The 22,378-nt window shown below is 35.5% G+C and overlaps 1 protein-coding gene across 1 annotated transcript in view; it reads left to right on the top strand.

The window, feature by feature from the left end:
- LOC129223366 (transforming growth factor-beta-induced protein ig-h3-like) overlaps window positions 1-22,378 on the top strand; it is a gene marked incomplete in the record, with an annotated part of 615,676 nt that overhangs the window by 577,289 nt on the left and 16,009 nt on the right. Inside the window, 1 exon segment of the mRNA XM_054857943.1 lies at window positions 18,440-18,574. Within this exon segment, the coding sequence (XP_054713918.1) occupies window positions 18,440-18,574 (135 nt within the window).

Genomic DNA, 22,378 nt, shown 5'->3' with positions numbered 1-22,378 from the left:
GAAGAAAAACTGTTTCTCAGACTTCAGCTATAAAAACGGAAGAAAAGAACTGACTTGTATAGAAGACGCATTTCTCCATGCTTTTTTGCACATGAAAAATGTAATCTGACCAACGCATCATGCAAATATCACATAATGATGAAAAACTGCGAAAGTTGCACAAAAGTAAACGAAGTATTGTTTGATAACCTTCATTTTATTTTTTTCCGGTTGAAGAAGCTTCCTTCTAGACACTTGAGGAGGCGGAATAAGAAGGCAAACACGTTCTTCGAAGTTCATGGCCAAATGCCTCCATTTGGATGTGAATGACCGGAAAAGGAAAACTTTAAACAGAAGCTGATGGGAACCCGGGGTATTTTTAGAGTTTGTTTATTTATTTAGAAAATAACTTCTAACGGGTCTGTCAGGTATCACTGGAGCATCGGTTCAAAACCGATGGTTCGTAAACCCCTGGGGTACTGAAGCAAATTAAATGCTGAACCTAATGTAAGATTGAAACTGTCAGATATTTGAGCCAAACTTTGAGTTTTTGTTCCTCAAATATCCCATTTAAAAAAAAAAATCAAAGTTGACTGAAGCTAAACAAAAAACAATTCCTGGGTTTATTTTTCAGTGAATTTGTTTTGCATTCATTTTTACTTTCTTTTAAGTAGATATAAGGAAATATTGTATTCGGGAAAGAAAATTTCCCTCAAATTTCGGCCTAATTTTCAATTTTATTCATCCCCGAATGAATTTTGGTTGGTTTTTTCGCCCCCACTGTACGTGCTTAAGAACGTATGGACGCCCGAAATATCCATTTTGACCATCCCCAAGTGAATTGCCACGAGTTTTCTCGTGACATCTGTATGTGCGTACGTATGTACGTATCTCGCATAACTCAAAAACGGTATGTCATAGAAAGTTGAAATTTGGTATGTAGACCCCTAGTGGGGTCTAGCTGTGAACCTCCTCTTTTGGTTATATTCGGTTCCAAAAGGGGTCTTTTACGCCTTTTTTTGGAGAAAATCGGTGTTAATTTCAATGCAAACTCAAGTGATGGCGATACTTGGAGATATATCGCCAAATTTTGCCAAAAAAAATTTTTTTAAATTGGTTTTGCCGAATCGCCAGACAAAATTTGCCGAATAAGGAAATTTTTGGGTCCAAGAACTTCTTTGTGCGACAAATTTTGTCTGACGACTCGTCAGTTTAAGAGAATATTGTTTGTTTTCATTTTTTTTAGCAATCACGAATTGCTTATTGTTATCACTTGACCGTTTTAGGCATCCGTCCGTCCTTTGCTTTTATTTTTGGCATCGTTGGTGGGTTTTTGGAGGACGACTCCACCTCGACCGTCCCATTCCGATGCTGCGCCAGCATGCAAGCACCATCTCCAGCTTGCGTCCATATCCTACACACACACTCGTGATTATGAAAAGCATAATTTTAATTCAAGATGTCAGAAATTCAAATTGTTCTTCTTTTTTTCTCTGTAATTTAAATGATGCTTAATGTCTCTTCTCATTGTATGTCGGACTGTCTTATTTTTATCATAGTGTAATATTCCGAGTTTCATTCGAGTTATTGAGATTTGCTTCCTACCCAGAAATTTTAAGTTTACACTACAGAACACCTGTAAAAATGTACAAACACTTGCGGACTTCCAAAACGAGAGCTAAAACAATATTTCATTAATCACAGGTATTTCAGAAAATTACTTTAAATTTCACAGAAACTTTTCTTCCTTTTTTTTTCTTTTTGTATCCTTGGTGTGATAGAAATTAACTCACGTAATTACAAGTAATTTTTCTTACTTATTACTTCTAAACACAAAAGAAAACCAAAACGGAATTCTGCCACAATTTTCAGAGAAAGCACAACAGTACTTCATCCTGTACACGGAATTAGCTTCAGTAGCATACCCAAGGTTCCATTTCGGAAGGAGTCCAATGAAATTTACTTGAACTCAAATTCGAGTTTATGCAGGTATACGAACAAGAAAATTATGAGTGAAAAAACGTATACCTTCATTTTTGAATTTTCGTACTCATTTCGAGTAGAAAACATTGACCTACCCTTGGTCACTAATTAGCTTGTCTTTTTTCTTTCTTTTTTTTTTTGCAAATGCAAACGTTGCATGCACATCCTCGACATTTCATACTCCAAGAGCATAGCAAAAAAGGGAAACCTCTAGCATTAATTTCTTTGTTGTGTAATTTATGATCAGCAATATTTTGAGTTAACGTAACTGCATAAATAATGAGGAAACTAAAGTAAATTTTAAACAAAAAAAATAAATAAAAATAAATAAATAAATAAAAGAATCAATAATTGGAATTTTTCTGGAACATACAAGAGAGGAACATACAGGGTGTCGAAAAGTCCTTGTCACATTTAAAAAAATTCATAGAAAACCAACAAATTCTCGTATGAATTTGCGGTTTGCACCATAAGACTTACCAGGTTCAAGAGTTTTTATGACATCGAAAAAAAAACGAGCTGATGTGTGCATCACATGACTTCCTTTTACTCCAATTCAATGTCATTTCCCCATTATTGGCAATTTTAATGTGATTAAATTGTTTACTCTCTAAATATCACCAACTAAACTTTAATTGGCCAAACTAAAAAAAATTTAAAAAAAAAAAATCTCCAAATTTGTCGCTAAGTTGGCGACAAAACTTGGCGCCCAAAAGACTGGCGATACATCGCCAAGTGTCCGACAAATTATAACACAACTTAAGTTTACATCGAAATTAACAATGATTTCCCCCAAAAAGGGGCAAAAGACCCCCTTAGGAACATCCGAATGCAACCAAAAGGGAAGGTGCACAACTAGACCCCACTACAAATTTCAAATTTCTAGGATATCGCGTTTTTTAGTTATGCGAGATACATACACACATACGCACATACATACGTACATTACATACGGACGTCACGAGAAAATCCGTTGTAATTAACTCGGGGGTCGTCAAAATGGATATTTCGGGTGTCTGTACCTTCCTAGGCATATATCCACGTGTGGTCAGGTCGAAAAAAACTCAAGATTCATTCGGGGGTGAGAAAATTGGAAATTAAGGCCGAATTTTGAGTCAAAATTTTTTCGCAAATACAATACTTCCTTTTTTGTGAAAGGAAGTAAAAAGATAAAAGGGGGAAAAAAGGCATTTCGCAGCCAGGGTGTCAGAATATGCTATGCTTGTAATTCTTCGTTTAGTAATTTTCATTCCTTTTTGCGTTTTCCCATGTCAATAAAAACTATTTAAAAGTAACTTTTTTTTTTTCGATGTCATAAAAACTCTTGAACCTGTGAAGTATTATGGTGCAAACCGCAAATTCATACGACAATTTGTTGGTTTTCTATGAATTTATTAAATGTGTCAAGGACTTTTCGGACACCCTGTATATTCCTCCCTTGTGCCTTAGCAACCTCATGGATCAATTTGTTGGTTTTCTATGAATTTATTAAATGTGTCAAGGACTTTTCGGACACCCTGTATATTGTGCCTTAGCAACCTCATGGCTTTTGGTCATCTGATGTCTATAGGTAACTACTTTTCCTTTGCAGTTTTCTAAGGATTGGTGACATTGCCCGTGAGCTTACAGATGGACTCTCATCTCAGACAGCTATGGTATTGCAGCAAGCCGTACCAGAAGTTACAAAGTCGCTGAGTGGTCGAGGACGACAAACACCTTTTAGGTAAGAATTGAATGAATAAAGAACTATAAAAATATCTTACTATTTTGTTTTGAGGCTTTTTAATTGAGCTATTTCTATTAAGAAATTCGAAAATTTATAATCTGAACTCAATAGGTTCTTTATGTGACTGCTAATTTGCAATTTAGATAAACCATCGCAAAGGGACATATTCAAGCTAAAGAACTGCTAATGATTTTTTCGGAGGTTAAACGAAAGTTGGTTATTGATCGGTACCTGGATACTTCGGCACATCTAAGATTGTCCAATTAAATTAAAAAATTATTAAATAAAAACAAAAAAACCCACCTGCGTAAAAACTAAAAAGAAAAATGTATAAGCCCAGTAGTTTAGAATGTTATTAAGTACTACTGAATAACTAAACCGTTGAAATAGTTTTATAATCGTATACACAGATAAGACAAATCATAAATTCAAAAGGAAAATAGAAGGATCAACAGTCGGGGCACATTCTTTTCTGATTCAAGGAACCCCTTAAAATTTGAATGAGCCCCGACTGTTGAACCTTCTATTCTGCTTTTGAATTTATGATTTGTCTTATCTGTTTATGTTGATAAAACTATTTCAACGGTTTAGTTATTCAGTAGTACTTAATAACATTTTAAACTACTGGGCTTATACATTTTTCTTTTTAGTTTTTTTTTTTTTTTTTAGTTTTTACGCAATTGGGTTTTTTGTTTTTATTTAATAATTTTTTATTTGACATTTTTTAGTTAATTTTCATTGAATTAGTTACGGTCAGGCGGGGTAAAATGGGTCAATATTTAGCTTTTTTCACGTTCAAAGTTATATAGCAAAAAAACGACTCATTTTTTCTGATTTTTTAAAATTGAAATATGACATTACATTTTTGTAGGAGAGTTCTAAGTAACTTTAATAAAAATTTTTTAAACATCAACTGGTGAAACTTACCTTTAAAAGCGTTGACCCATTTTACCCCATTCTGGGGTAAAATGGGTCATTATGCAAAATGATGTCAAAAGACTATTCCATGACTATATTTATGATCACATACATTACAATAAAAAAAAGTGATATTTTACATTTTCTGTTACACAACTAAATATTTAAATCTTGAAGTAATATTGTTCACGGTTGTTGCAAAATGGCTCTTCTAATACTTTTACAACATCAGTCTTTTCAACAATATCAATGTCCTCTCTTTCAGGGAAAACATAAAAATTTCCAATTCGTGATTTTGTTACATATTTGATGTGTATTTCTTCGCTTTCAATTTGTGTAATTTGACCAATAAATCTTTTCACTCTTTTTTCCTTTATACTCTATCATTACTCATTTCCCAGGTAAAAGTTCATTTGCATTCTTAACTGGACCCGATTGACCTGCTGCAGATTGACATTTTTTCTGTTTATATTTTAACTGTGGCAGTTTCAAGTTTTCTTTTCTCTTTTTCATTCGAGCTTTTTCTTCATCATGAAGACGTTCAATCACAACAGGTTCGGTCAATACTTCTCCAGCTTTGTGTTGGACTCGTTTCCTTTTCTTCTTGGAATTAATAATAGCTGCTTTAGTGGAGCTTGATTGCATAGGTGACAGAGCTGTGAGGATAGCACACTTCAAATCTTTGAATGGTGACATCACTAGATTAATTGGTGCTTGTTCCTGCTTGTTTGAACTGGAAGGAAGCTCTGCATCAGCATGTAATGTAGCTGGTGTCACTGCTCGCAATGCTGTTGTATTCAAAGAAGTACCAGTTCATCAGTAACTCTTTGGCTCAACATAATCCTGTGTTCTACTTCTTTCATGTTAGGAGGAAACAATCCTGCACCTTTGAACCCTTTCACAGCATAATTTTCATGCAATCTTTCAAACAGCTGTTTCAGAAGATGAGGGAAAACAGCTTTTGAAACCTTTTGCAACCTTGCTTCCCGATACCACTGTTTTAAAATCAGTCTCCAAGATTTTTTTGCTGGAGCAAAAACTCCCACATCAAGGGTTGTAAGGCATGAAAAGTATTTGACGGTAGGCATAAAATGATGATTTGATTGTCTAAGCGCTGTTTTAACTGTTTTGTACGTCAGGTGACTGCCACGACCATCAAAAAGTAGAAGAACGGGTTTTTCCGTATTTTGTGTATGTAACACGAAGTGCTCCATCCATGCTTCAAAAACTTTTATCTTCCATCCACCCTAATGCAGAACAGCTATAAAGAGCACCAGGCAGAACACCTTTTGTCCATAAATCATATAAGTGTGTGCTTTAGTACACTGTAAAAGGTGGCATATAGCTTCCACTTGCAGAAATGCAAAATAATACAGTGTACATCGCTTTCCCTGCATCGGGAGAAGTTAAATAGGCATATCTACTCTCTTTTGAGATGAACACTTTGTTTGCTCTTGAATCTGTCGAAAGACCAACTTCATCTAGGTTAAAAATCCTGTGTGGATAATTAACTAAGTCATTGTCTTCTAGCACTTTGGTGTAAGTTTGGAAAAAACTATTCACAACATCTGTAGACAAAGCTGCTGCTCTTGATTGCGTCAAGAGCTCTGGTTTTCGTTTTGTCAGCTGATTGCTCCATCTCTTTTCAAAACCTCTTAGCCATTCAATTCCAAGCTTAAGATGACTTAGTTTGCTATTTAATAATGTATATTCTTGAGCAGTATTTATAACATCTTGGCGATCAAATGGAAAGCCACAATCAGCAAGAAATTTTAAAGCAACCGCAATGCAGTGTTCTTCATCTTGAGTCAAGACTGTACTCCGTCCCGAGCCCTTACGAGTAGGACGCTTGCAAATCCATCTTCTCAGAGTTTCAAATGGTATGCTGTATTGTCTTGCAGCTACACGAATTGCTTTTCCCTTCTCTATGTCTTTCAATGCTATTTCTAAGCCTGCTTTGTCATATACCACAGTTCTTTTCTTAACATAATTCCTGGACATGTTTTCTAAAAAAGCAAACAAAAAATACCTAAATTATAAAGAATCTTATAATTTATAAACTAATATTGTTAAAATATTTTTTTTAAGCTGTATAATATTAATTTTAATAAGCATTGTTGGAATGAAACAAACATTTGAGGGGAAAAAACAGTGATTAAATATAATGTTGTTCATATAGAGCAATTTTAAATTAATTTTGAAGAAAATAAATAGCAAGTATTGTTTAAATTTAATGTTCTATAACAATTTAAAATTAAGAAAGTTAATTACAAATATTGTTTACATTAAATAAAAATACTAGGTTCTTCCAAAAAAAAAAAGTCAGCTAAGCCTAACTGTGACGCATTTTACCCCATCTAAAAGAATTTGATATAAAAAGGAAAATGTGTAATATTTTTCTTACTTGATTGGCCAGAGATGTTCTGCAGAGCTTCTTTTATCAGAATATAATCTAATTTTTCTCTGTTTCCTTTTTGAATATAGAAATTTTCTGAAGTTAGTACTGAAGTTAGTTCTTCACATCACTATCCACAGCTTCTAAATAATTTTTCTTGTGTTGCCATATTCATGAACTTAATTATTTTTTAAAGAAAAATGTTGCCAACAGTTCAAAAAATAATACTGAAAAAAATTGGTTGAAAAAAAAAATTTTAATTTAATTACAGTGAGTTATTTATAAACTGACCCATTTTACCCCAAGACCCATTTTACCCCACCTGAGCCTATTATGATTATAAGAAGGTACAATTCGCAATCTTGTCATTTCATTGAGAGAGTTTGTTTGTATCGTGAGGTTTATTAAGTAACTTGCGGTGGTCTAAACTACTGATAATTAGTCCCTCTAGGGACCTAACTCGGCTTAAAGCTACATGTGCTTGACCTTCGGCAAAAATGCGCGAACTTAAGTCAACCACATCACAGTTGCATAAACAGCCTGTATAACTCATGATGACGCGAAATCGGAAACGTCCCAAGTCAGTCAAATCTTTCTCGCAAAACTAAAAAAGCCTGTCAAGAAAGTACATGACGCGAAACTCAGTCCCTTGAATCAAGACAAAAACAAATGCAACATGTTAGAGATGAAAATCGAATTAGACTTTCTTTCCTTTAGTGCTTATTGCACGGGTTTATTTTGAGGACTACAATCTGAGTGTCTTGCCTATGTTACGCATAATATATTTTTTTTATTACAGTACAGAATATATACAGTACAGAATACAATACATATAAAGAATACATGACAGAATTTACACCAGAAAGAGGGGAAAGTACATCCGGAGCAAAGGTGTCTTAACCCACCGCCTCAAGTGGGAGAAGCAAGCGCTTAGACCACTCGGCCACTGAGACCCCAATTAGTAGACTTAGTAAAAAAGAATTCAGGCAGTGAAAACTACCTGCATTTTGTCGCACGCAGTTAGCGTGCGACACAGTGTGCGACACCCAGCGTGCGCCGATCCCAAACTGACAAAATGGCAACTGGTTTTTGAAATGGTACTTTTGATTACTGTCATGTGTTTAGTGACACTCTCAATGTTAAGACAAATTGATTGAAGTAAGAATTACCAAAATTGGCCAAGGCGTTTAGCCTGCAGAACGCCACATAGGAACAGACATACATAGACTGATAAACACATTACCCTCCTTTGTGTCGCGCAGTCGAGTAAAAAGAAAGATAAATAAAGCACCTTTGAAATAAGAATATTTTGATATCCTGGGCACGTTTCATTTTTGTGTAGTTGAACTAAACGTGTAACCTAGCGAAATGCAGACATGCTAGAGAAAGTAATTAGAAATCTCAATTTCTAAAAACAGGAGTTCCCAAACTTTTTCGACTCGCGGCACCATTTGAAGAAATAAAATCCTCTAACGACAGCCTAGTCTTTCCCTATTATATAACGAGCTGATGTGTGCATCTTATGACTTCCTTTTGCTTCAATTCAACGATAATTGTGCCTTGGAGTAAGCAGAGAAACACTTTAAATATTTTTACCCCAAGTTTGTTGCGAACTGAAGCAAAAAAACGTTTTGTACAGATTAATTTTCCCAATATTGGGCATTTTAATGTAATTCAGTGGTTAAAATGAAACCAAATTAAAAAAAAAAAAAAAAAAAAAAACGCCAAATTTGTCGCCAAATTGGCAAAACCTTGGCGATATGTCCCCAAGTGTTTGCCAAATTATAACACCACTTGAGTTTGCATTGAAATTAACAAGGATTTCTCCCCAGAAAGGTGTAAAAGACCCCCTTTGGAACATCCGAATGCAACCAAAAGGGAAGTGCATAACTAGACCCCACTTGAAGTCTACGTACCAAATTTCAACTTTCTAAGACATACCGTTTTTGAGTTATGCGAAATACATACACACATACATCTGTATAAAACGTTTTTTTTTGTACGTATGTAAGTATACGGACGTCACGAGAAAACTCGTTGTAATTAATTCGGGGATAGTTAAAATAGATATTTCGGGTGTCTATACATTCTTAAGCATATAACCACGTGTGGTCGGTTTGAAAAAAACTCAATATTTATTTGGGGGTGAGCAAAATGGAAATTAAGGCCGGTTTTTTTCGCGAATACAATACTTCCTTTACTTCGTAAAATGAAGTAAAAATTGATAATATGGACACTTCGCGGCACTCTTCGCCATTTCCTATGGAACCCCAGGGTTCCGCGGCACCCAGTTTTGGAACATTCACCTTAAAATGATTATTTCACCTCTTTCTATGGTGCGTTAATTTTTTTGTTCAAATTTTAATAAAATGTAATTTAAAAATACAAATTTATTTTACCTAACTTAATGAACAGCTTAACAATTTTGCCGAATTCGACGGGTAGTTTAAGAATCTCCTCAAAAGTTCATTACCATCAAAGCAATACTAAAGTCTAGTCAAAATTGATACACTATAAACCTATATCAGGAAAGAAATTAAAGAAATCATTCATGGAATTTGCTACAATATACTGGGTGCGTTATGAATGTAATGAGTTTTTTTTTTTTTTTCTGTCCGGACCATGCTTATGGTTTTTCCGTTAATACCATTCGCACGAGCTGCGCACACAACTTTCCGCATTTTCAAATCTAACTCAGTCATGTCAAGCACAAAAGTAGTTATCTGCACTTTTTTTATCAATATTGAGTTACTGTCACCAGATGGCTCGTCGTCGCATATTTCACCTAAATACAATGTTTTATGCTCATTCGTCACTAGGACATTAAAAAAAATTAATTTGAATTTTGTCATCTTGAATTCAAATTATGTTTTTCGCAATCACGAGTGTGTGTATGTAGGCGTGTGTGTTTGTGTGTGTGGGAATATGTGTGTTTGTGTGTAGGGAGTATGTGTATGTGTGTTGTAGGCATGTATGTTTGTGTCTGTGTGCTGACATAAGTGTGTGGGTAGTTGTGTGTATGAATGTGTTTGGGGGGAGGTATGTGTATGTATGTGTAGGCATATGTGTCTGTGTGCAGGCATGAATGTGTGGGTAGTGGTGTGCATGTTTTTGTCTGTGTGTATGTGTCTGTATGTATGCGTGTGTGTATGTGTTTGTGTGTGTGTATATGTTTGTGTATGTGTTTTTGTGTGTGTGTGTGTGTAGTTGAATATGTATGCGTGTGTGTGTAGGACATGGATGCAACCTGGAGACGGATTTCGCTAGAGGAGCAGCATCGTGAGGCGGCCGGCCGGTGGACGGTGGTGCTGCAGAGGGTGCTGGCGGGAAAATAAAATGACAGCACATCAAAACAGTCAAGTGAGAACAATAAGCAATCGTGATTGCTCAAAAAAAACTCTAAAAAAGTTGCATCTGAATCAATATATGGAGGCTCCAAACTTTAAACTGCGATTCCTCATTTTGAACTTGGCTGTAGATACGTCATTTACGCTTAGCACAGCAGACGTATCGCAAATGCTGAAATGTTCATAGTGACAAGAGCTTGTTGGAAGCTCAAACAATGGTCCCATCTTGAAATATCGCGTAAATGCTTCACGTTTCGTAAGTCCTAGCCGTTGTTGGGCGTTTAGAACGGAGATCTTCGGATACGTCTGACGGGCCCTTTTTGAACGACTTGTGCCATTTCCTCACTTAGTTCTTGATAAGAAATCAGATGGTCTGTCGAAGCATTTATCACGTTTCTGTAATATTCTTCCCTAGCAGAACGCAAAATTTGCAAAGTATATCGTCTGTCGATTTCAAAACCACACCCCGTGTTACAAAATGTAAAAACGAGCTGATGTGTGCATCACATGACTTCCTTTTACTCCAATTTAATGTGATTTTCTCATTATTGGCAGTTTTAATCTGATTCAATAATTTACTTTATAAATATCACCAACAGCGGTCAAATGGAAATCAGATTTTAAAAAAATTATAATAAAATCGCCAAGTTGGCAACAAAACTTGGCGACCAAAAGACTGACGATATATCGCCAAGTGTCTGCCAAATTATAACACCACTTGAGTTTACATCAAAATTAACAATGATTTCCCCCCAAAAAGGGGCAAAAGACCCCGTTTGGAGCATCCGAATGCAACCAAAAACGGAGGTGTACAACTAGACTCCACTAAAAGTCTAAGTACCAAATTTCAACTTTCTAGGACATTCCGTTCTTGAGTTATGCGACACACATACGTACATACAGACGTCACGAGAAAACTCGTTGTAATTAACTCGGGGATCGTCAAAATGGATATTTCGGGTGTCTGTACGTTTTTAGGTATATGTCCACGTGTGGTCGGGTTGAAAAATAAACTCAACATTCATTCGGGGGTGAGCAAAATCAAAACTAAGGCCGATTTTTGAGTGAAAATTTTTTCGCGAATACAATACTTCCTTTTTTGTAAAACGAAGTAACAAGTTTCGCGCGGAATTATTTTCTGAAGCTTTTGCTGATAGTATAACAAACTGAGCTCGTATGCGATTGGAAGGGCAGAACCCCCTTGTCTCCACTACTTTACCCCCTACTACCCAGTTGGAGCACGCTGCGGCGAACAGTCATGTCAGCAAAAAAAAAGCTCATTACTTTCATAACGCACCCCGTATAGAAAAATTATTTTAAAAACTAAAAGAGCTTCAAAAAGTAAACATTTAGGGATGATATAAAATCCTGGTTGCAATTAAATCAAATAAAATGATTTTTAATAACCACACTATTTATGTTACTTTACTGTACAATGAAAGCTGCTTCTTTCCAGGGGTTTTTAAAGTTGCAATCAAGGGTTTTTATTTTCCCATAAATTTTTTGATAGGAGCGCTGCTTATGAATAAAATTACTGTTTTTACAACGAACAAGAACACCTGAAGTAAGAGTGAACTCTTAACATCATTGAGACTACTTTATCTCATAAAGTTTCTAAATAAAATGAACATTTTCAGTTTGAACATCATACTTTTTCCTACATAAAATGTTAGAAAATACTTGCGGCAAAGCTATAATTAATGGTCTAGTAAATAGCCTTTCCGCGAATAAATAAATATTTGAGTTTATATCTCTATAGTCAAAGGTCATAGAATGTTTTTAATTGAAAGCAACCCTTCTTCTTAAAATGTAGATAATCAAAAGATTACATTTTAGGAAGGAAGGAAATCAAGAGCATTTCGACCTTGCTATTGAAGTTCAGATTAATCAGAACTTGTTTTGGTACCTCTTATCAGAAGGCCCGATCGCATGTTTATAATCTTTATCAGTGAAACAAGTTCCTATAAATTGACCATCAAGTCTATTCTCGTAATCCCTTTATCAGTAGCGTAACTATGGAGTCTAGCGCCCCTGGCGAAATAAAGAAATTGTGCCCCCCCTTAGGGTTGCCCACATGGGAAGTCACCGGAGGTCATTGTGACCTCCATTTTGGGGGGGGGGACATTTTGATTAATTTATTCGACAAATAGGAAGCAGCAATGTGTTTTTTTTTTCTTATTTTCTTTTTTAGAATTGTCTTCAATGATGATGCCCAATGTCCCTTCTCAGTAAATTGTATATATATAAATATATATAATCCCTCTAGCTCTTTCTTGCGAATTTTTTTAAAATTTTTAAAACATTTTTAAAATATTATGATTAAAAAAAGAACCACTGAAAAACATTTTTTTTTAATCAGTCGAAATGCCGGCCCCTGGCGAGAGCCACTCCTGCCAACCCCTAGTTACGCTACTGCCCTTCATTTGATCAGTTGAATTGCAAGTATGAAAAAGGACGATAAGAGTGTGCAATGTTGGACCAAAAATACATTACCGGTATTCGGTATTTTTGTAAACGTTGTTTCGGAAGGCCGGTATTATAGAAGTTTTGTGTAAAAAATGTATGAATTAGGAAGTAATAAAAAATTTTGTTACGTAAAAACACAAAGAGAAACAAATGTTATTAAGAGCAGAAAAGTAGTAGTAGAACTAGAAATATATATATAGATGTATAATTTTAAAAATAAACCATTTCATTATTAAATTGAACAAAGAACAAAACATGTTAGTATTATTGTTAAAAATAGTGAATTTCACTTTTCAAAAATATTTTTGTGCAATGTATTAATATCTATTGAAAGAACTATTTCAAGAACTAGATATTTTTAAAATGTGATAGTGCATGTCACATCCTCTTTGGCTGGTTAAATCACAAACTAATAACAAAACCCTTTAAATGTGTGCCTCAAAATCTTACCTTCATCTTCTAGCAACTCGTTTTCTTACTTGACACATTTTGCAAAAACTTATTTTTCTACTATTGTTCATGACATTTTTTTTTCATTTAATGCTAATTGATTTCTCCCCCATAAAAAGGATTTTTCTGATGAATAGTATTGAAAAATAGTTGCCAAATTTGGTTTAGTTATGACAAAATAATAAATGTTCATCAACTTGCGAACATAGGCTGACAAGGACCTAACTTTTTCTTCAGTAATTCACCGAACCTTTAAGAAAAGTTTTTCGTTCTTTTACAATTTCCTCAATGAAAAGTATCACTTAGTAAGTAGTTTTAAAATATTCAGTCAGTGACCCAGAGTAATCCATTTAGTCGAAACCAATGAAAAGGGTTCACAAAGCTTCTTGCATTTTTACTTCCTTTTACAAAAAAGGAAGTATTGTATTCGCGAAAAAAAATTTCACTCAAAAATCGACCTTAATTCCCATTTTGCTCACCCCCGAATGAATGTCGAGTTTATTTTTGAACCCGACCACACGTGGATATATGCCTAGGAACGTATAGACACGCGAAATATCCATTTTGACGATTGCCGAATTAGTTACAACGAGTTTTCTCGTAACGTCTGTATGTGCGTATGTACGTCGCATAACTCAAGAACGGTATGTCCTGGAAAGTTGAAATTTGGTACGTAGACTCCTAGTGGGGTCTTGTTGTGCATCTTCCCTTTTGGTTGCATTTGGGTGTTTCTAAGAAGGTCTTTTGCCCCTTTTTGGGGGAGGGGGGAATCATTGTTAATTTCGATGTAAACTCAAGTGATGTTACAATTTGGCGGACACTAGGCGATATATTGCCAGTCTTTTGGTCGCCAAGTTTGGCGATTTTTTTTTAAAATCTGGTTTCAATTTGGCCACTGTTATTGATATTAAGAGAGTAAACTATTGAATCACATTAAAATTCCCAGTAATGGGAAAATGACATTAAATTGGAGTAAAAGGAAGTCATGTGAGGCGCACATCAGCTCGTTTTTTTTAATACTTAGAATTATTTCAGGCCAAGTTCGTGATCAACAATTCTGTTAACCTAACCATAGGTCGATTTCAAAGTTATCATTACTTATTCTGGTTATAAATTCTAACATTAGAAAGCTCAACATTTGTCTAAAAGAATATAATAACGGCGTCTATCAGCTATTTGTAGCAAGCACATTTTTGCCAAGATGGCAAACTATAGTTTTCATTTTACTACCTTTTCTTTTTTTTTATTGGAAGTATTATAAAAATGCTATTAAATGGCTCCAATTTGTGTTAAGTGAAAAATGTGAAAACATGCAAAGTTGGTTTCAACGCTGAGGAGACTGATTTCGGCCCAAAGGAATCGGAGTTTAAGGTTTAAAAGCTCAAAGAGTCGGAGTCGGTTATTTTTCCTCCGATTCTGCATTTCTCTCATAGATGCTGTGTCGGAGTCGGGCTGATTTTGGGGGAAAAGAGTCAGAATCAAAAGCTTTAAAATTGGGAAGTATCAACCCATCATTCCATTCATATTCTGACTATTAGACCGTGTTAACAAACTTACCAAACACAAATTCACCATCTAAGAGCTTTTAAAACTAACAATTGATTTTTAATGCTTTTATTATAAATCCCAGCCGCAGAAAAGGGGTGTGGCTAGAAACGTTAGTAGTTTACGTCACCACCCACATTATACTTTATGCTCAACACTCCGCGCTAGATTTCGCATTGCCGCTATACCAGCAGTTGAATCTCGGCGTCTTTTCCCCTTTTATATTAATCCCCTTTTATCCCCTTCAATCCCCTTTTATATTAATCAGTTAATCACCCTTAATTCCTCATTGGATCCTGGATTTGTGAAAGGTCAGTACAGTAACTTGCCACTGGTGACTGCAATGATGATAGCTAACTTTTTCCGAGAACAAGAGATTTAATGTTTCTCCTCGCCGACTGTGGCACGGACGAAGAGCGATGATGTGTAACATACAGTGTAATGAAGTTGTAAAATTATTTAAAAAAAATTATTTATCGTATTGCAAAAATGTTTTTACCCAGTATGTTCATGTATGTTATTTTCTTTACTAATAATAAAGCTCAAAGTCTCTCTGTCTGGATGTCTGTAGGATGTCTGGATCTCTGTGACGCGTATAGCGCCTAGACCGTTCGGCCGATTTTCATGAAATTTGGCACAAAGTTAGTTTGTAGCATGGAGATTTGCACCTCGAAGCGATTTTTCGAAAATTCGATTTTGTTCTATTTGAATTTTAAGAACATTTTCCGGAGCAAAATTATCATAAAATGGACGAGTAAATTACGAAATTATCATGACATGGAATGGGAGAGCGAATGAACATAGCCAATTGGCAAGAAATTAGTCATCCATTGTTTGTAAATATACAGGCGAACCGAACCTTTTAATTTTCAACTACGGGCGAAGCCGTGCGGGTACCACTAGTATCACATAAAATTAAAATTGAAAAATAGAATACTTCCCTATCCTTAGAGTTGCAGTCGATCATTTTCCTTCCGACTCCGCAGCTCTGGTTGGTTTGAATGATGTGTTGACTATGAATCAAAAGATTATTAATATAATTTTTCACTTATCTCGGGTTTATATAATTTCAAGGAATTCATTCGTATGACTGTTTCTCACTAAATAACTTTCTTGAATTTTGCTTTATTTCTTCTTCAAGGAGGCAAGAAGAGCGGGATGAGAAACCAAAGAGAGGTCTTATCAGAGTCCCTATAGAAAGAGAAAGAGAGACTGAAGGCGACGAGGACGAAATAGAAACTTTCAATCCCGTGCAGACACCAGCAACAACACCCGCGCAAGGCGAAACGGATGTTCACTTCAATCCTTTTGTTCCATTTTCGTTTTCTTTCGGCCTCTTGAGACCGTGGTGGAATGGGTAAATATCAATTAGTATAACACTGTATATTCAGTAAATTACAACCCATTAGCCAGGGCTAAAGCAGAAATACGTGAAATACCTCGCCAGCTCAGTTATTTCCAGCCGAGGACTGCAGTTTCGTGCTTATTAGCACTCATCAGCCCGGCATAGGAAAGTGACTGAGCTGGAAATGGAAAACCTCTTAAGGAAGCTTTGAAAGTCAAACAGACTGGTAGCTAATATAGAATTAGCAGACCAGACGAGTGACAAAGCAATGGTTCGGTTCAACTCAAAGATTGAACGCGAGGCAAGGTATATTCAGTAAATTTACAACCCATTAGCCAATGTCACTCGTCTGGTCTGCTAATTCTATATTAGCTACCAGTTTTTTTGGCACTCTTGGTTTCCTGAAGAGGTTTTCCATCTTCAGCTCAGTCACTTTCCTATGCCGGGCTGATGAGTGCTAATAAGCACGAAACTGCAGTCCTCGGCTGGAAATGACTGAGCTGGCGATGTATTTCACGTAGTATAACACCGTTTTTCATTGTAAAAAATTAGAAAGGACCACTAGAAAAAATAGTACAGTGAAACCTGTGTAAGTTGCACCACTTGCGGTGCACTACTTTAGTGGTGAACTTAAGCAGGTGGTCAACTTATAGAGGTTTATGATAAGATCTAATTCTGTGCCTGAAAAGCGGTCAACTTAGACAGGTGGTCATCTTACAAGGGTGGTCAACTTCACAGGTTTTACTGTAATTGCATAATTACCTGCTATGTGAAAGAAGAGAGTTTTATTTTGCTTTTATGATGTACTAGCTGCATTGCCCAGCGTTGCACGGTCCACCTCAAAAGTAAAATTCGTGTCCGGTGATGCATGTTCGGCAATCCGGCAAAAAAAAAAGTAAAATTTCTCATCAATGTCTAGAAAAGCGAAATTTTAAGACTCAAATTTTAAATTAAGTCCAATTTGGATTTTTATTTTAAATCCCAAAACTTCAGTCATCTTTATATATTAGGCAGCATCAGGAGCGATCTTTCCATGTTGACAGCAGCATGCATTAATGAATTAAATTTTGAGCAAATGTTGTTTATTTTGTGAAATCGGTCATAGTTACTTTAGTTCTAGAGAATATTCTTATCTGTTCTACTAGCCAACGAAAGCTTTTTGAGCAATCACGATTGCTTATTGTTCTCACTTGACTGTTTTTGATGTCCTATCATTTTATTTTCCTACCGCCACCCTCCGCACCTTCACCCTCGATGGGCTCCTCACGCGCCTATAGCGAAAGCCGACTCCAGGTTGCGTCCATGTCATACACACACGCGCATACATATATGCCTACACACACATACACATACCCCCCCACACACACATTCATACACACAACTACCACACACTTATGCCAGCACACAGACACAAACACACATGCCTACAGACACATACCCCCCACACACAAACACACATACCCCCACACACAAACACACACGCCTACATACACACACTCGTGATTGCGAAAAACATAATTTGAAGTCAAAATTCAAATTAATTTTTTTTTTATTTCGTGGTTTCTCCACGACATAAACTATTGCAATTTCTTTGTCTGAAGCAGTTCAGATTGACTATTCTTAGAAACAATACGCTGTTTGATCAATGCTTAACATCTCAGTTAAACTCGAACTGGTCCTCACTTGGTGTTATCGCTCGTCTATGTCCTTTTCTTGGTATGCACATGCTGTAAACCAAAAACTGATTCTAGGTTCTGGAAATCGCACTTTGCGACACTCTCATATATTCGGTAGGGCTTGTGATTGGATAGTGTCTAAAAAAAACAGTAATTTTCTATGATTGATTTGGGTTAATTATTTTGTACAGGTATCTTCCTCAAGCAGCAGTATGATTTGTACAGATAACTTCCTCACGCTACGAGGTGATAATTTTTCTTTATTTTTTTCCCTTCCACTAAGACCACAGATGGTTTTACTGCAGCTAACAAGTCACTTTCGACGGCACATACTGAATCGCACTCCAACATTTTTTTTTTTTTTTTTTTTTGGCTTTGAAAACTTTCCTTTTAAACAAAGTTTTTATTTTCATAGAAAAATTCTATTATACCGTTTTACAGCAGAGAACTTACAACCTCCTAGAACCTTGATGCTGTTAATAATAATTTTCAAGCTATGACTAAGTGGATAAATACTATCCCAGAAACAAATCTATAACATTTTTTTATTACTTTGAGGAGGTAATAATATTTGTTTGAACTCATATATAATTATTTGATTGCTTACAGACCAAATGTATGTGAAGAAAGGAGTGAGGTGGAAGAGCCCGAAGCAGAGTCTACTGACTTGTCCGGAATTATTGGATTCAACTTTCAGTCTACCCAATGTGTGCCTTCTGATTCGTCATATGTTTGTACAAAAAAGTAAGTGTTCAAAATGATTGACTTAAGTTTTTTCCTTCTTGTTTTTTTATATAAGAAACTAAAACATTACAAGAAATAGTTTGAATGCAACACTCAAAAATGGCTTACTTCAAATAACGAGCTGATGTGTGCATCACATGACTTCCTTTTACTCCAATTTGATGTCATTTCCACATTTTTGGCAATTTTAATGTGATTCAATTGTTTACTCTCTAAATATCACCAACAGTGGACAAAGTAAAACCAAATTAAAAGAAAAAAAATCGCCAAATTTGTCGCCAAGTTGGCGACAAAAATTGGCGACCGAAAGACTGGCGATATATCGCCAAGTGTCCGACAAATTATAACACCACTTGAGTTTACATCGAAATTGACAATGATTTCCCCACAAAAAGGGGCAAAAGACACCCTTAGGAACATCCGAATGCAACCAAAAGAGAAAGTGCACAACTAGACCCCACTAGGAGTCTACGCGCCAAATTTCAACTTTCTAGGACATACCGTTTTTGAGTTATGCGAGATACATACACACATACGCACATACATACGGACGTCACGAGAAAATTCGTTGTAATTAACTCGGGGGTCGTCAAAATGGATATTTTGGGTGTCTCTACGTTTCTAGGCATATATCCACGTGTGGTTGGGTCGAAGAAAAACTCAACATTAATTCGGGGGTGAACAAAATGGAAATTAAGGCCGAATTTTGAGTGAAAATTTTTTCGCGAATACAATACTTCCTTTTTTGGAAAAGGAAGTAAAAACGAAAAACATTTCAAATAACATTTATTGTCATTAAAAAGTAACACATGTTTAAAGAAAAAAAATGCAGTCTGACCACCGATTAGATGGAAAGGAAAAGTTTCGGTTTCCAGTCGGAAATGGACGCATCTGTTAGTTTTCAGGGATGTCAGCTTTTGCAGATGTTAGCCTTTATATTAAGCAGAGTCACATTCAAATGAGCAGAACATGCGCGTCAACTTTTTACTTTTCCCCTCATCCATATAGACTCGTCTTAACTGGACGTTTGCCAATTCCATATAATCTGTGGACAGAATGTATGTCATTTCAATAAAAATTCCGTATTCTTCTACTGACAGTCTCAGAGGTCATAATTTGAATATAATTGATTATATAATTTGCAATTCGTTTTGTTTTCTCTACTGTTCATTCGAAAAATATAGATTGGATGCTTCACTCAGAATTTGTTTTTATTGATTTTTTAAGTGACTACAGTAAACTTTCTATTATCTACGGAATAGGGTGGCACAGTAACCGCGGATAAGTGAAATAAGTCATCCGAATAATAGGTAAAAAACGATACTACTGTATAAGATAGCTAAAAAAATGTGAATAACACTCTCACATAAATTTAAATTATAGCTAAAACCATTGCTACATTGCATCTACTAACATTGAATGTAAAAAATAAATGTAAACGGTAAAAACGAACAATAACATAAGCAAAAAAAAAATTAACAACAGTTTATAAAAAAAAAGCGGAAAGACCCGCAAATAATCCGATCGCCAATTATCGGGAATTTACTGTATTTTTAATTTGAAAAAGAAGGAAAGAACGCGGAAAACTTGATTGATCTCCATCGAACCCTGATGTTCCGCGCTACGCAATTTAAAAAGCGCTGGATAGAAGGATGCTACTACCTATTAAATGTTCATATTTTGGCTATTGGATATTGTTCATTGACCCTCAAAACTAAAAAATTCACCATCGCCGAATTTTAAAACACCGTGGTTGATTTTTAATGGATTTTTAAAAATCCACGCGCAAAAGAGCGCTCTTCTGAAACGTCACGAACCTACGTCACAGGGCGCGAATGGACAGCCTTCCGCCGAAGATCCCTTTTCGCTAGGGACATTTTGAGCGCGCTGATATTTATATTTTTTAGAAATTCAATAATCCTTTTGAATACACTATGGAGACCGGATTCGTTAAAGCACAATCTAAAAAATCTTCCTCATGTAACATCAATGATGATATTCGAATATTTCCGAGAGCATGAGAGTTTTAATGTTCCAGAAACGCGAGGAGTTAAATGCGAGGAGATAAGCCTTTTACGTTTCGTATTCGAAGTCGAATGCGTGACCTCCGGCTTCTCCCCTATCGGAAGAGCGCATGACGTCACTTCCTATGCCATTTGACGTCACAAGCGCTTGAACTTTAAAAATTAATTTAAAAAAAACTACTTATCGTATCGCAAAAATTTTTTCACCTATGATGTTCATACATGTTACTCTATCATATAAAAATAAAATTGAAAAATCGAAAACTTCCCTATTCATCTAAGTAAAAGCTTTAAAAAAAAAGAGCTGTTCATTCACTAATCAGCCTACCCAACTAAGTAGATTTCTCTTTCTATAAGCTTTTAATCCTCATATACTATACTAGCATTCCCGTACCCGGCATTGTTCGGGTAATGGAATTAGCAGTTGTTAACAGTGCTTGGTGCAACTAGTTTCGAAAAACCCCTGTAATAATTACTTATTACATAAATTTTTTCTAATTTTGGGAGGATCCAGGGGCCCCTGGACTCCTTATATATATGCCCTTGTCCTTAACCGATCTTTAACTGTTATTAACGATCCTTTTAAAGTATTGATTATCTTAGCAAACACAGGCCATCCACATTTTATTGTTATACCTATGTTTAAGCAAGAACTTCTTTGTTTACAACATTTTTAGTTTTTTTTTTTTCTGGTGCTAAAATTATTAAGCTGATTGATGAACTGACTTTGGAGCAAGCTACATAAAATTTGCCGTGTGAAAAAAAAGTCTTCTCTTAAATCGATCCCTGCTACTTTTTATGTCTGTCCTTGTGACTTATTAACGGTTATTGCAAAGCAAACTTTTACAGGAAACTGCACTCATCTAAATTCAAAAGGATAGTCCACCTGTGATGATGTTCTTAAAAACTTCGTTTCTAGTTTTGAAAAAATGAAAGCAAAAGATAGAAACATTATTATTTGACTTGAGAAAAGCCTCGAAGAATCACGCGAGAAACAAAAACAATATCAAATTTAAAATTCGCTATCGACCAAAAGTTGAGATGAAGTACTGAATAAATGATTTGAATGGAGGAAAGTCTGAAAATAAGGGATTTAAATTTCAATGACAGGTTTTAACCCATTAATGCCGGTTTCGAAAAAAAAAATAAACTGTGATAATTTTATTAGTATTTATTTATTTTATGTCTATATATTATAATTTTTTTTCCCGGTTGGTATATTTTTGTACCAACCGGCATGAATGGGTTAATTTCGCAGATATTAAGGGGTTTTAATTAATTTCTCCCGAACTAAATGATATTTCGAAAAATCCTTTCTTAGTGGATACTTTCGTAATCATGTGGACATGCCGGCCAAATTTCAAGTCTGAGGCTTCAGCGGTATTGGCTGTGCGTTTATATATATATATATATATATATATATATATATATATATCTCAGGACATTGATTTTTATATATTAAGATAAAAGCAAAAATCACTGATCGAGTAACGTCCTGACGTCACCAATGAAACTCGCGCCATAGCATGCGTGACGGCGCATTGTTGAAGCACCAAAAATTCAATTAGTTATTTATAATTTCATTATATTTTTGGCAACGTTTGACATGCAGGGAAATGCTTTATTTTGACAAGGCTGAACTGGATCCAGTAACTAAACTGTTTCAGTGGTAAGACTGTAGTTTCAGGGGAATGAAGAAACGAAAACAATAAACTCTATCTACTGGAGTTTAGAGTTAATCCACTGGAGTTAGGGTTGAAATTTCAAGTATCAAAATATC

This window comes from Uloborus diversus, chromosome 5, assembly GCF_026930045.1.
Source record: "Uloborus diversus isolate 005 chromosome 5, Udiv.v.3.1, whole genome shotgun sequence".
NCBI classification, from domain to species: Eukaryota; Metazoa; Arthropoda; class Arachnida; order Araneae; family Uloboridae; genus Uloborus; species Uloborus diversus.
This window is presented reverse-complemented; position numbering and strand designations above follow the sequence as displayed.